Raw genomic sequence first — 14,081 nt, 5'->3', positions numbered from 1 at the left:
AGAATAAGGCCCGGAGTTCTGAAACATTTCTAGCTGAGCAAATGGTCATCAAAAAACTGTCTTCAAGGAGATGTCTTTCAGGGAGGCTCAAATTGGGGACCAAATTAAAGTCCCACTGGGGGAGGACTACTCAGCACGGAGGACAAATGTGTTTGACCCCTGAAAGAACCTCAAGACATCTGGGAGGGTGGGGAAAGAGATCCCCCTGAAGCATTCCCCAGTAGCAGGTGATCACGGTCACCTGCACCTTCAGGGAACAGAGCCAAACCCTGCTCTAGCCCTCCTTGTAGGAATGACAGGTAATCAGCCAATCAAGCTGACCAAGGAGAAAACTAACGTTCTGTACACCATCTTTCAAAAACTCTCCAGACCTTCACATACACCAGGGATGTGGTATTTCAATGGGCCTGCAGCAGAGTGGAAACGACTTATGGGAAATATCCCTTAGTCCTGAAGTGGTGCCTCTAAAGTGCAAGTCCAACAGCCAAAAGAGATATTGGTCTTCTATCAGGCCTGGTCCTTCAGAAAGGACTCCCCCCCCCCCCCCCCCCCCCCGAAAGTGGAAGAGGATGACCCACCAGCAAATCAGGTCGGCATACATGGACAAGGCCAATCTGAAAGACTAGGATCACAGGAGATGGATGGCTGGAGATCAGTCACATGATTCTGCCAACCAACAGTCATGGTAGAAACACAAAGTGGAACTTGGCCTGGCCAGAACAGTACTAAGGCACTGATGCCCTCCAAGCTGGCTGAAGTGGCGAGAATACTTTGCATTCTGTCTTGAGACCATAAGGTCAAAGCAGGGGGTATCCCAATGGTCTCCCACCTTCTAAAATGCCTCTAGGCACAGCTTCCACTACTTCAGATCCAGGGAATGACGGGTCTAGTCTGCCTGGATGTTGTCGGTCCTGGCTAAGTATAGAGCAGAGAAAAGAATCAGTTGGCACATCATCCACGAGCACAGAATGGCTGCCTCTTGTGCTATCACCACACTCCTGATACTTCCCTGTCTGTTGACATAAGCCACCACCGAGGCATTGCCCAATATCATTTGAATGGCCTTTCCCACCAACTGGAGGCAGAAGTGTCTACTGATAGATCGGGACACTTCCTGAGCCATCCACCTGTTTTGTACTAGGCCGATTGATCCCACCAGACCATATCACTCAGAAGAGCTCCTGAGAATGGCATAAGGGCCTCAAAATCCTAAGAAAAGGGGAACTAGGGCCCTCTGCAATGGCCTTATATGGGTCCTCTCCTAGGGTACACCACCATGAGTGTCACTGCTGTTGACCCCAGAAGCTATAGGACATTTCACAGTCCTGGGGCAGTCTAGGATTGAAGTTTGTGCATCCATTCCTCCAGGAAAACCATTCCTTCCCATGTTGAACTTCACCCCGAGGAACTCCGTGACCTGCGATGGGACCGGCTGACTCTTGGCCTGATTCACTACACAGCAGTACAATAGCATCCCAGGACACTACTTCCAAGTCCACATGTATCAGTCAATCGTCCAAACAGGGATGAACTTGGGATAACCTGCTTTTGAGAACTGCCGCCACCACCACCGTCACCTTAGTGAAGGCATGTGGAGCTGCTGCAAGACCAAATGGCATGGCCCTGAATTGAAAATGCTTGCCCAGAATACAAAAACGCAAGAAGCTCTTGTGATACTGCCAAATAGGGATGTGGAGGTAAATTTCTGTCAAATCCAATGAAATAAACTCATATAATCTGACCAAAATGTTCACCGAACTCAAGGTCTCCTTTCCTCACATGGAGGCATTGGCTCCTTTGAGATCTAAGATGGGGTGGAAGGAGCTTACCTTCTTTGGGACCACGAAGTGGAGTACCAGCCCAAGCCCCTTTCCAAAGGAAGGGCTGAGTACCACCTTCAACCGAATGAGATGTTCTAGGGCAGAAATCTAGGGCACAGACCCACTGGTCTGAGAATATGTGTGTCCACTTATGGAAGAAGAGAATGAGCCTAGTGCCCATCTGCCAGCTCAAAAAGGCTTGATTTACCATCATTTGAAACTCTTGGAGGAAGAGGCGCCCAAGGTGCCCCATGTCTCTGGGTCATTTGGCGCCACAAAACGGCAGGCCCTTCTAGCCCTTAACCTTTCATCTGTGGGTCTTCTGCCCTACAAAAAAGCTTCCCCAGCCTCTAGGGGACAACTTATTGTCCTAAAACTTGAAGGGACCCTTGGGGCAATCCTTAAGACAACTGCACAAGTTTTGCCTCTCCAAGCTTTTTGACTGGCTTCTCCAGTTCCTCAACAAAAAGCAATTTCTCTAAAGTGCAACTTGTTAAGGCAGGTCTTGATGCTGAATCCACAGCCCAGTGGTGAAGCCAAAGCCACCACAGAACTACCTATCCAAAATGGAATGCAGATCAAATCATACAGAGCATCTGCAAGGAAGGCAGTGGCCAACACCAGCTGTGCAGCCCACTGTGAAACCAGGAGTGGCTGTGTCCAAAGGAGGACAGCCCAAGCAACAGAATCAGCACAGGCCAAAATCTGCACTCCCCAGGCTGCAGACGAGAACACCTGCTTGAAAAGCTGCTCCACGTTTCTATCATGACAATCATTCAAGGCACATCCTCCTCCTACTGGAATGGTCATCTTCTTAGTCACAGCAGTGACCACAATATCCACCCCTGGAAGACAGAATAAACTCTCCAAGTCTTCTTTTTGCAGGGGGATAAAGCTTGTCCAGGTGCTTGATGCCCTTAAGGAGGCCATCCAGCACCTCCCATTCTGTCAGGACCAATAGAGAGATAGAGCACTATGTAGTGGGAAAGCCCTGGGGTGGTTACAGACCCCTTCTAGGATGGGGTTTCTATCAGAAGGCTGCTCCAGGCCAGAGAAGAGGATCTCTAGAACCAAGGAGACAGAATCCATAAGTTGATTCAGCTTTTCTCTCCTAAACGATACCAGGGGAGAATTCATCCTCTTTACCCTGGGACATAACCACAGTTCTTGGCTTATCTCCTTAAAGAAAGGGTGAGAGCAGAGTGGGGAGGGGGATCTTCCTCTCAATGCCATGGATATTCCGAGGGATCCTCTTCCACAAGCCCCTCCCAGGCCACACATGGATGCTTATTCTACTCAAATAGGCCTCACCCAACCCCTGGGAGCCCAGCACCAGGACCCCACTGTCTTGGTGGTAGAGAACTCCTGCATGGACCCCAATTCCTCCACTAACAGGCCATGGACACTGTCCACAATAACCTGCGCTATATCTAGCCCCAGGGACCTTGAGGGACTTCCAGAGGAGTCCCTCTACATAAGTGGATCTGGTGTATATAGGAGAGATCTATTAGGAACTCCTCCAACATGAGTGGCTGCCTCCCCAGCATCAAGTTGGCCACTGTTCCCACCAAAGATAGGACTGCCATGGGAATAAGGCCTTCCTGGAGCTGGTTCTTGTCCAGTTCAAGTCTCAAGCATGGACCAGAGAAGTTGGGCAGAAGGAGCCAGCAGCACTGTTCTGCTGCCGGCTCTGCAGGACACACACCACCAGGCCTGCAGCTCAGCTGCCTAACTCAGTCCTGGTCCCTGAATGACATGGATTTGGAACCGTCTGCCCCTGAAATACCACTGCTAACTGGCAGCTCTGCAGAAAGACCTCTGCCTTGTCTTTTTTTTTTTCTTTTCTACACAACTTTATTCCCCATGACAAGCTAAAAGAATAAACTGTTTTAACCCTTTAGTGTCCAATTTTCCCATCAATCTGTTCCCATATGGCTTATTACGGGAACATTGGACACTAAAGGGTTAAGAAATCTGCAGGGCGGAGCTAAGGGGAGGCATCTACAACCCCCCCTCCCCAGCAAGGGTCCCACGGGGACCTACGCCTGCCCACTCAGCAAGCCCTATGTGGGGAGACTCCTCCAAGATCTCCAAACTCCACTGGGCTACGTCTTTGGTCTGAAACCTAGGGTAGAGGTTACCAAACCTTTTTGGTTTGCGGTACCCCCCCCCCCCCCCCCCCCCCGGCCACATGGGTCTCTCTTTCCCTGCAGCCCCCTCCACTCACACCAGCACACCTCTGCCTCCCTGCAGCCCCCTCCCTCTCACACCAGCACACCTCTGCCATCCCTAAATCTAGCACTGCTCGCTACCTTCCTTCCTGCAGGTCCAGGATCGCTGCCGCTTCCTTCTCCTTCCCCCGCTGCAGTGCTTGCAGCTTACATTTTCAGGCCATCCACGATTCACATAGGCATTCCGGGGCCTTCCCAGTCTGCCGTGTCCAGCCCTCTCTAATGCAACTTCCTGTTGCAAGGGCCGGACGCGGCAGACTGGGAAGGCCCCGGAATGCCTGTGTGACTCGTGGACCGCCTGAAAATGTAAGCTGAAAGCACTATAGCGGCAGTGGGGGAAGAAGCAGGAAGCGGCAGATGCCGGACCTGTGGGAGGGGAAGTAGGGAGCGATGTGCTGCGGCACTCCTTAGAGTTTGCTGCGGTGCACCAGCATGCACGGCGCACAGTTTGGGAACCCCTGACCTAGGGACAAAGGCCCACAGACCTAGTCCTGGGAGCAGCCCATGGACTGCTATCCAGGGAAATCAGGCCTACCTAACCTTGTCACACTGCACTAGATAATGTGACAACCTACTGGATGCATAGAATACTGAAGGATTCCACCTTGCACCAGCCCCTTACATCAGTGATGATACTGGAAAATTCAGTATCTCAACTTCCATTTGTTGGTCAGGAAGGAACACAACCCATTAGTTCAGACTGGTCTAGTAGGATGATAAAGAAAGCGTACTTATATTAATGATAGCATGGGTGCACAACATGCTTGTTTGCCTAGGACCCACTAAAAGGTTAATCCTGTCCTGCTCAAAAATATATTAAACTAGATTTAACACAGATGTGAATAATTTTTGTGCTAAAAAAGTATATTTGCTGAAAATTGTAAAATTAGGTCTTACCTGATAATTTTCTTTCCTCTAGTTGCAGATGGTGAATACAGAAACCTGTGGATTATGTCATCTACCAGCACGTAGAGATAGAGAGCACTGAATTTCACTGTGCCTAAAAGGACATAATGCTCCCTGGCCAGTCAGTATCTCTCTTAACAGAGCACAAGAAGAAGAAGATGAAAACCAAAGTGATCCTTCCTCACAGAAATGTAGCAGAGAAATGGATCAAAACTCCAAAAACCTAAAGGGAAAAGAGACAAGAAACCCCCAACTCCCCTTAAACCTTGCAGCAAAACTCCCTACAGAAAAAAAAGAGCATACAACAGCAGAATCAACAAATTAAAAGGGAGGGATCCTGGATTCATCTGCTGCGACTAAAGAAAAGAAAATTATCAGGTAAGACCTAATTTTACATTCTTTAAGCGTCAGCAGCAGATGAATCCAGAAACCTGTGGGATGTAGGAAAGAAATATCTAGACTGGGGCGGGGGGGGGGGGGGGGGGGGGGTACAAGCAAGTCCCACAAAAAGCACTGCCAAACTGAAAGCAGCATCTTCATGGACTGCAACATCCACACGATAGTGCCTGACAAAGGTGTGAGTCGATGACTAAGTCGCCGCCCTTCAAATCTCATTCAGATGCGGGACCTGAGTCACAGCCCAGAAAGATGCCAAAGACTATGTAGAATGGGCCCGTAAACTGTCCAGAGAACAACCAGCCAGAAGATAAGCCAAAGAAACTGCCTCTTGAAGCCACTGGGGAATGGTGGGCTTGGAAGCAACCACTCCTTTCCGAGGCCCCGCATAAAGCACAAACAGATGGTCTGGCCGATGAAAACCATTAGTCACCTCCAAATAATGGAGAAGAGCTTGCCTGACATCTAGTAAGTGCAGACGTTGAAAATCCATGGGATACTGATCCTCCCTAAAAGGAAGGAAGGAATAAGGGAAAATTAGGTTCTTACCATGATAATTTTCTTTCCTTTAGTCATAGCAGATGCAGCCATTACAGATGGGTTGTGTCCATCAACCAGCAGAGGGAGATAGAGAGCACACTTTTTTCAGTACCTCATACCAGCTTGCTCCACTGCCTCTCCTTCAGTAATTGAAGCTTCCAAAGCAGTGATTAACGAGTCTACTGTAGGCCAGAGAAAGGCCTCCCGTTCACCCTCAGGCAAAGGGTACAGACGGGACATGGCTCTGGCTACCTTAAGGCTCGCTTCACGGGCATCCCATTGAGCCAAAATTAAAGTCTGCATGGCTTCATGAATGTGGAAGGTTCTGGGCGGGCGCTTAGTTCCCAGCAAAATGGCTGAGCCAGCTGAAGCTGAGAGAGGGCCTTCCTCCGGAGAGGAAATTTTCTGAATGCTCATGGCCTGCACTAACAGGTTGGGCAAATCCTCTGAGCGAAAAAGCTGCGCTGCAGAGGGGTCATCCGCTCCGTCTGAGCGGGGATCAGTCTCCTCCAAAGAATCCCCTAAGGACCTTTGGGAGAACTCAGATACGCTGCCCTCATCCACATCAGAGGAGACCGAGTCTCCTAGGGCCTGGAGATCCACCCGAGGGCGCTTGATCATGGAAGCCTCATCACCCTTATCAGACAGAGGAGCAGGGGCAGCGTTTTGCATAAGGAAAGCCTGATGCAGCAGTAAAATAAACTCAGGGGAGAAACCCCCCAGTTTGTGCACTTCTGCAGCCTGGGCCACGGTCCTAGAGGCACTCTCAACCTGTGCTCCCAAGAGCGGGGGGAGAGGCGCGCTGCGCGTCTAAAATGGCGTCCGCCGCGACACTCCGCAGAGCTGCGCGGGATGAATGGCGCTTTAATTTCACCGACTTTATACCGTCGCCCGAGTCAAGGGCGACCATACCATTAACGTCTCCCACCTCAAGGGCGGCCCAAGAAGGAGCCGACCGAGCAGCGTGGCCGGCCACAACCGGGAGGGCGGCCAGCGGGGGATGGGCGCCTAAGTCGGGAAAAACCGCCGCACTGGAGGAAAAACCGGGGAACTCTCCCGATTCCGAAAAGGCGCCCAAGAAAGGCGTCTCTGCCTTTGAACCCCCCATTTCCCCGCTAGACGCGCGCACGCAGTCCGGGGAGCGTCTTTTCGCGCCCTTGCCATCCAACGCCATAGCCACGTGGAGACCATTCGGGGAACCCCCTGCCCGCTAGGAAAAGGTAATATTACCTGCTTCTCGCTCCAAGCTGCAACGATTTGGAGTCCCAGTGAGTAGCTGCAACCAAGGACGTCTTTCTCTCAAGGACGTCTATTTTTCTGTTTTTTTTTTTTTTTTTTTTTTAAACGGAGCCAGTGGGAGGGGAAAGAAAAGGAGGGACCTGGCACCACCAGGTCTGCACTTGCTCATGAAGAGCCCTCAACCCCAGGTACTCAACAAAACCTAAACAATTAGGCTTGGAGACCTAGCAAGAGCTGCTGCTGTGCGACCACACACCTGCTAGATAGAGAACATATTGGGAAATTTCCAGCAGCACATGACCACATATAGGGAGGCAAAAGATTGCTCTCTATCTCCACCTGCTGGTAGATGGACACAACCCACCAGTCTATGGATTCATCGGCTTGATGATAGGGAAGCTCAATTGATTGCACTCTCTCAGCGAGGCTCCCAGCCTGTTTAATTAGATCTCCCGTCAGCACAACCGACATCTCGGCATCTCCTGAAGAATCCAAAATGGCGCCCACACTGAGGGAAGGAGCGTGGGAAAAATCAGGGTTGGAAGCCGCCGCTGCACTCGTAGCCTCTGAGCCATCCAAACAGTTCGCGCTGCAAGCTCCTGCTGTGGTACGATGTTTACCGCAGCGAGAGCAGCGCTTGACTGTTTCTGCCGCTATTACCAAACCGGTAAAAACAAACCACTAAAACAAATCACCCTGAGTTGCTTTGCAGAGCTGCGGGGTCCTTCACAGGAGGAGCCCAAAAGGCGCTCCACTGTCCCAGTCCCTGGTCTTAGAGAGCTCAGGGTCGTGTTTCCTTCTGTGTTGTTTTATTTTTTTTTTTTTGGCTTTTGTTGTGAGGAAGAAATGAAGGAACAAGAGAACAGCCGAGAATAGCAGAGCTTGGGACACTGGGAGAAAAGGAGAGATAGGGGTAAGGCAGGGAACTTGAGAACCAAGTATGCCTCTAAAGTGGGCACCCTTAGCCACACACTCCCAGTTCAACTGGCAAGCCTAGGAGCCTCTCCAAAACCAAAATCCAAGAGCTGGAAGAATCTGTCCACCACCTGCTGGAGATAGAGATATACTAAGGGAGAAGGATCTGGACGTCTATGGTCACTGCCTTCTTTCAGTGTTACTACTACTACTTATTTCTATAGCGCTACTAGACGTACGTGTGTTCTCTCTCTCCACCTGCTGGTAGGCGGATATAACCCACCAGTTCCTGGATTCATCTGCTGCTGAAGCTAAGGAATAGCAAGTTTCAGGGAAGTACCACTCCTTATACTGGTGATGACATCACTGATGTGTAAGTGTGCTCTGCCTCTATCTCCAGGTACGGAGCTATAACCCACTCATCCAGACTGCTCTAATGGGATAGGGAATTAGAGGTTGCCTTGTCAGGCCTGTGCTTGGAAGCCTCCGAAGTGGTTTGTACCAATTTAAAAGATCCCTGGCATTGCTTCTTTAAATCTGGACTCAAAGTTACTATACAGGGAGGTCAAGGCAACATCCACAGAAAAAGATCTGCTAGAGTGCGCACAGTCTGCTTTCTTTTGAGAACACAAGCTACAAGTAAGCAACTTCACTTTCTCTACAGTTATGAAATTTGCCACAATCACATAATGATTCGTCTTCAACAAAAGAAGAGAAAAACAAAACAAAAAATAGAAACAGAAGATAAATATATCCAACTAGACCAGCTCGTCTGCATAGCTATTCCTGTCCACAATATAAAGGCATTTCTCAGCTGCAAGCTGTAAAGCATGACCACTTGTATTTCCTGCTTTATCCAGAACAGTTTTTGTCATATCCCTCAATTATATGAACTGTACCATCTTACACAAAGATGATTATCCATCTAGTCCACATCAAGCATCCTACGCAGGTAATGTTCTCATTTCCTTCTTCTGGACAAGAAGTCTATTTCATCACATTGATTGTGAAGGCAGGTCAGTTGGTCTTTTCAGGCTTACAGAGACATCCTGCCATAATATTTGTAGCCAACCTGATTAAGTTCCAAGTCCAGACAAAACAGGCATCTGGAAAGGGTATCAAAGTTTTGGATCATTCCCCAACACTGAGGACAAGCTGGAACCTTGGACGTCAGATACTTTTGAAGAACAAAACAACAAAGGAAACTAAATGTTTTTCAGGAGAAAAAGATAAAAAGCAATGTTGGAGCCAAGTGGAGGTCAAGAAACCTCTTCAATACAAGAAATCTTTAGGGTCAATATTAAAAAGGACCACTTATCCAGGTTACAGCACCTGCTATATAGATAAGTGCTGCTAACTGGGAGAGTGCTGGGATAGTCTCAGAACTTATCCAGACAATGGCAATATTCAGTCCATTACCTGAATATCTCACTCAGATCACTTAGGACATATTAAAGGTTATTCTACGTTACCCAAATAGGCTATCCAGACAAGTGTGCTGAGTCCCCTTAGAAGCAGATGGAGTCAGATACTGATCTATTCCAGTGACATCACTGGTATAAAGATGGTGCAGCCTGGAATTCAACAATATGCCACTGCCAAAGCAGAAATAGATTATCTACCTTGCCACATGCCCAGTAGTGTTACTCCACTGAAAACCATCACAGCTTACACCATATACCGTATTTTTTGGACTATAAGACGCACCGGACCATAAGACGCACCTAGGTTTTAGAGGAGGGAAAGAGGAAAAAAAAAATTTTCCTCTTTCCCTCCTCTAAAACCTAGGTGCTCCGGTGCGTCTTGTCCGGGTTTTGGACCTCCGTCCCGTACTTACAGGATTCCGTGTTCCCTGGTGGTCTAGTGACGTCGGGGCAGGAAAGAGCCCCCTCTTTCCTGCCCATCGCGCTGCTCTCCGTGCTTCTCAATGCTTTCCGACGGTCTCGGCGAGATTCAAAATGGCCGCCGAGAATCTCAGCGGCCATTTTGAATCTCGCCGAGACCGTCGGAAAGCATTGAGAAGCACGGAGAGCAGCGCGATGGGAAGGAAAGAGGGGGCTCTTTCCTGCCCCGACGTCACTAGACCACCAGGGAACATGGAATCCTGTAAGTACGGAACGGAGGTCAAAAAACGCTACCTTCGGACTATAAGACGCACCCCCCATTTTCCTCCCAAATTTTGGGGGAAAAAAGTGCGTCTTATAGTCCGAAAAATACGGTAATAAGAACATATCATGAATTACCTGAACTACCTACAGACAAAGTGAGAGCAAACAAAGAACGAGGCATATCCTGCACACTGTATCCAGATAGCAGACTGAATATTGCAACATCTGTATAAGTTCTGGCACTGACCACCATAATCAGTGTTTGACATTATCTTGATAATGGCGCGGGACATCCAGATATATTTTGACCACTGAAAGCAGCATTTAATAAAAACATTCATTTCAGCGACTGAACATCGACCCCTTTGTTTTCACATCCATTCAACAAAGCACAAAACACAAAAACTGAAGGAACTGCTAAAAGCGGGAAGACCTGCACATTCTCAAAACTTTACACTAGTACTAAGAGCTGTTCCATTGCAGCACTGTTAAATGACTTTACATATCTGTGCCCAATTCAATTCTGCTCTTTGAAGGAAAGCTAAAAAGGGACAATGTCGCAAAGCAAAAACAGCATACCTAATAAGAAGAATAATGAAGTAAATTTGAAAAAAATAAACTTACTGTCATCAAATACCCCTGCATTAGCAAGTAATAATGTGATGATTTTTGGATCTTTTTCAAGTTGCATAACATGTTTGCTTTCATTTGATAGAAGAGTGCATACATTAATAGCAAAGTCCACTTCATTTGGGAGTCCAGATAACAGTGAAAGCACCAATTTATTGTAGTCATTTGGAGAATTGAAGTCCATAGACAGCCCATAGCTTTGACGAAGATAATCTATTTAATAGGAGGAAGAGACACACACAAAAAAATGTAGTAATTATGGCAAATGAAACTGACACAAAAACATCAATCATACAAATTAACACAATAAACTGCACCCAACAAAATTCATAACTTCTCAGCTACTGAAAATGTTAATATAAAACTATCATCACAAACAACATAATGAGAAAGTCATTGTTAGGCAGCAGGACAGGTCAATGCCACATTGAGGATCTGTGTTTATGAATTCTGTCCACTGAAGTAAGCAAAGTCTGGGCATACTGCTGTCAAATGTCTTGAGCCTCAAGAGGCAGAAAACTATCATTTGACATATGGGGGATATGTGCTGTAGCATCAATACAGCATTGATAAGACAGAAGAAGCAGGTTACCCTTTGGTCCTCTTCTAGCATGAGAGATATGTCATAATAAATAGAATAAAATTTATTCTCTGTCTGTCAAGAGCACAAAATAGCAAAATAATTATGTGACCAGTGAGATTAAATTATACAGCTAGGAGCTAAATTTTGCTTACAGCATGTATAGATATAAGGTGAAATTTAGTTTTACCTCTCAATTTCCTTTTCTTGAGTCCTGCTAGATCAGTGCAGACAAGTGTGCTGAGTCCCCTTAGAAGCAGATGGAGTCAGATACTGATCTATTCCAGTGACATCACTGGTATAAAGATGGTGCAGCCTGGAATTCAACAATATGCCACTGCCAAAGCAGAAATCGATTATCTACCTTGCCACATGCCCAGTAGTGTTACTCCACTGAAAACCATCACAGCTTACACCATATAATAAGAACATATCATGAATTACCTGAACTACCTACAGACAAAGTGAGAGCAAACAAAGAACGAGGCATATCCTGCACACTGAAGTCTTCCAGGAAGGTCCTGGACGGGTCTAGCAGGACTCACAGAAAAGAAATTAACAGGTATGGCCACATTTCACCTTCCCTTTGTCCCTACAAGACAAGTCCAAAGTGTGATGTAACCAAGCACTACCCTACTGGGCAAGGAAAGACAAGGCTCCCTGAATCACCATCCTCCCAAAGGCAGACTCACTTCTATCAAGAACGTCAAGCTTGTAGCGCCTCACACCAAAGCATGAAGGAACAACCAGGTGGTAAACACCCATGCCTCTGCCCAGGAAGTCACCTGCACTCGACTGGAGTGGGCCTTTAGGCCCCTCAGTACCTCCTTCCTCTGAATAACGTACACTGCCTTAATAGCAGCTATGACCTAGTGTGCTACAGACAATTTGAAAGCCACGAGACCTCTACACAACCCCTGTAACAGAACAGATGATCCTTCCAAACAGTGGAAGACTCTACAGACATCCAGCTTATGAAGCTTTGAGGTCAAATCAAAGAAGCTCCAGTTAGGAAACACCAGTAACAGCACTATTTGATTCACATGAAATGGAGAAGGTATGAGCGAATGGTCCTTGGCTCCCTAAGGGAATCCCCACAGAACATCTGCCCGAGCAAAACTGGCCTCATCTTTAGACCCAACCTTGCCTCCGGAAGGACAGGCAGCCTGGCATGGATGATATTCTGGGAGCCACTGTGGCCTGGCCTCCACTATGGGCTTCTCCAGGTTCTCCCTAAATAACAAACAACCCTTGAATAAAAGCTTACTTAGATAGGATTTGGAGGTTTCATCAGCCACCCAATGGCACTACAGCCACCTGCAGGCTACCAGCGCCAAGGCCATTGACTGCGAGGAGATCTGGACATGTGCCACCTTAGAAGAACCTGGGAGCTGATGCACCCAGGTCATCAGAGCATGAAATACATAACCTCCACATACCACTAGCATCAGAACATGGGCTACATAATCTCCAAGCGCCATAGAGGTAAAAGGCCTGCTTTACCAGCCCTTCTCTACTGGAACAACTGTCTTCTTGGGCACTGCCATGACTAAGGTATCCACCACGGGTTGCATAAAACTTCTCTTCAGGGAGCAGGTAGAGCCTTCTGAGAAGTCTGAAACCCTGGAAGTGCCCTGTGGGGTCTCCCACTTTGACAACACCATCTGGGAGAAAGTTCCAAGTAAAAGGAAAGGAGCTGGAAGGACTGTGGAGCCCTTCCAATATGAATTCACCATATGCTGACTTCACTGTGGCCACCACTGAAATACACAGGGTCTTGGTCACTTGGTCATTGAATCAATCAGCTTACCGAGCTCTTGCAGACACAACAATCAAACTACAGTAGGGCAATGTTGCCTCTAAGCTATTTGGGAGTCTTCCAACATCATTCAACTAGTGAGGGGTGGGGGGAGGGTGATGATTAAATATAATGGAGGAGTGGCCTAGTGGTTAGAGCACCGGTCTTGCAATCCAGAGGTGCCGGTTCAAATCCCACTGCTGCTCCTGGTGATCTTGGGCATGCAACTTAACCCTCCATTGCCTCAGGTACAAACTTAGATTGTGAGCCCTCCTGGGACAGAGAAATATCCAGTGTACCTAAATGTAACTCACCTTGAACTACTACTGAAAAAGGTGTGAGCAAAATCTAAATAAATAAATAAAATAAAATAGTGTTTTCAATCTCTAGGGACAGGCAGGTCCTCTGGAGCCCTACAGAAATTGCCTATTAAAAATATGATATCGAAACAGCAATACTACTGGCAGGAATGCAGGTGGAGGACTCCTGCACATCTTAGAGCAGTGGTTCTCAAACCTGGTCCTGAAGGCACCCAACCACTCAGGTTTTCAGGATGTCCACAATGAGTAGCCATGAGACAGATTTGCATGCAGTGGAAACAATGCAAGCAGATCTCTTTCAGGGACATTCATTGTGGATATCCTGAAAACCTGAATGGGTAGGGTGCTTCCAGGAACAGGTACGGGCACCACTGGCTTAGAGGGAACATTGCTGGAGGGGAGTTGTCTTAGTCCAGGGGATAGGCCCTCTGAGTCCTGGAATTCCTAAGTCAAGAGACAGTTACCCCTCTACTCTGCTAACTCCCAAGTGAGCTGGGAAGGTGGGGGGAGGCGGCGGCAACTGTGGATCGAACTCATGAGCTGCTTGGCCCTCAGAAGGGGGCTTGGAGCTGCAGCACACAGGGACATTGGCCACAAG

At 47.9% G+C, this 14,081-nt stretch overlaps 1 protein-coding gene across 1 annotated transcript in view; it reads right to left on the bottom strand.

Moving 5' to 3' along the window:
* Positions 1-14,081, bottom strand: part of ARID2 (AT-rich interaction domain 2) — a 581,863-nt gene that overhangs the window by 392,873 nt on the left and 174,909 nt on the right. Inside the window, exon 5 of the mRNA XM_030215750.1 lies at positions 10,780-10,998. Coding sequence (XP_030071610.1) covers positions 10,780-10,998 — 219 coding nt within the window. The remainder of the gene's footprint in view (positions 1-10,779; positions 10,999-14,081) is intronic.

The sequence above is a fragment of the Microcaecilia unicolor genome, chromosome 10, assembly GCF_901765095.1.
Source record: "Microcaecilia unicolor chromosome 10, aMicUni1.1, whole genome shotgun sequence".
NCBI lineage: Eukaryota > Metazoa > Chordata > Amphibia > Gymnophiona > Siphonopidae > Microcaecilia > Microcaecilia unicolor.
Note: the sequence above shows the minus strand (reverse complement) of the source record. Positions and strands in the feature narration are given on the sequence as shown.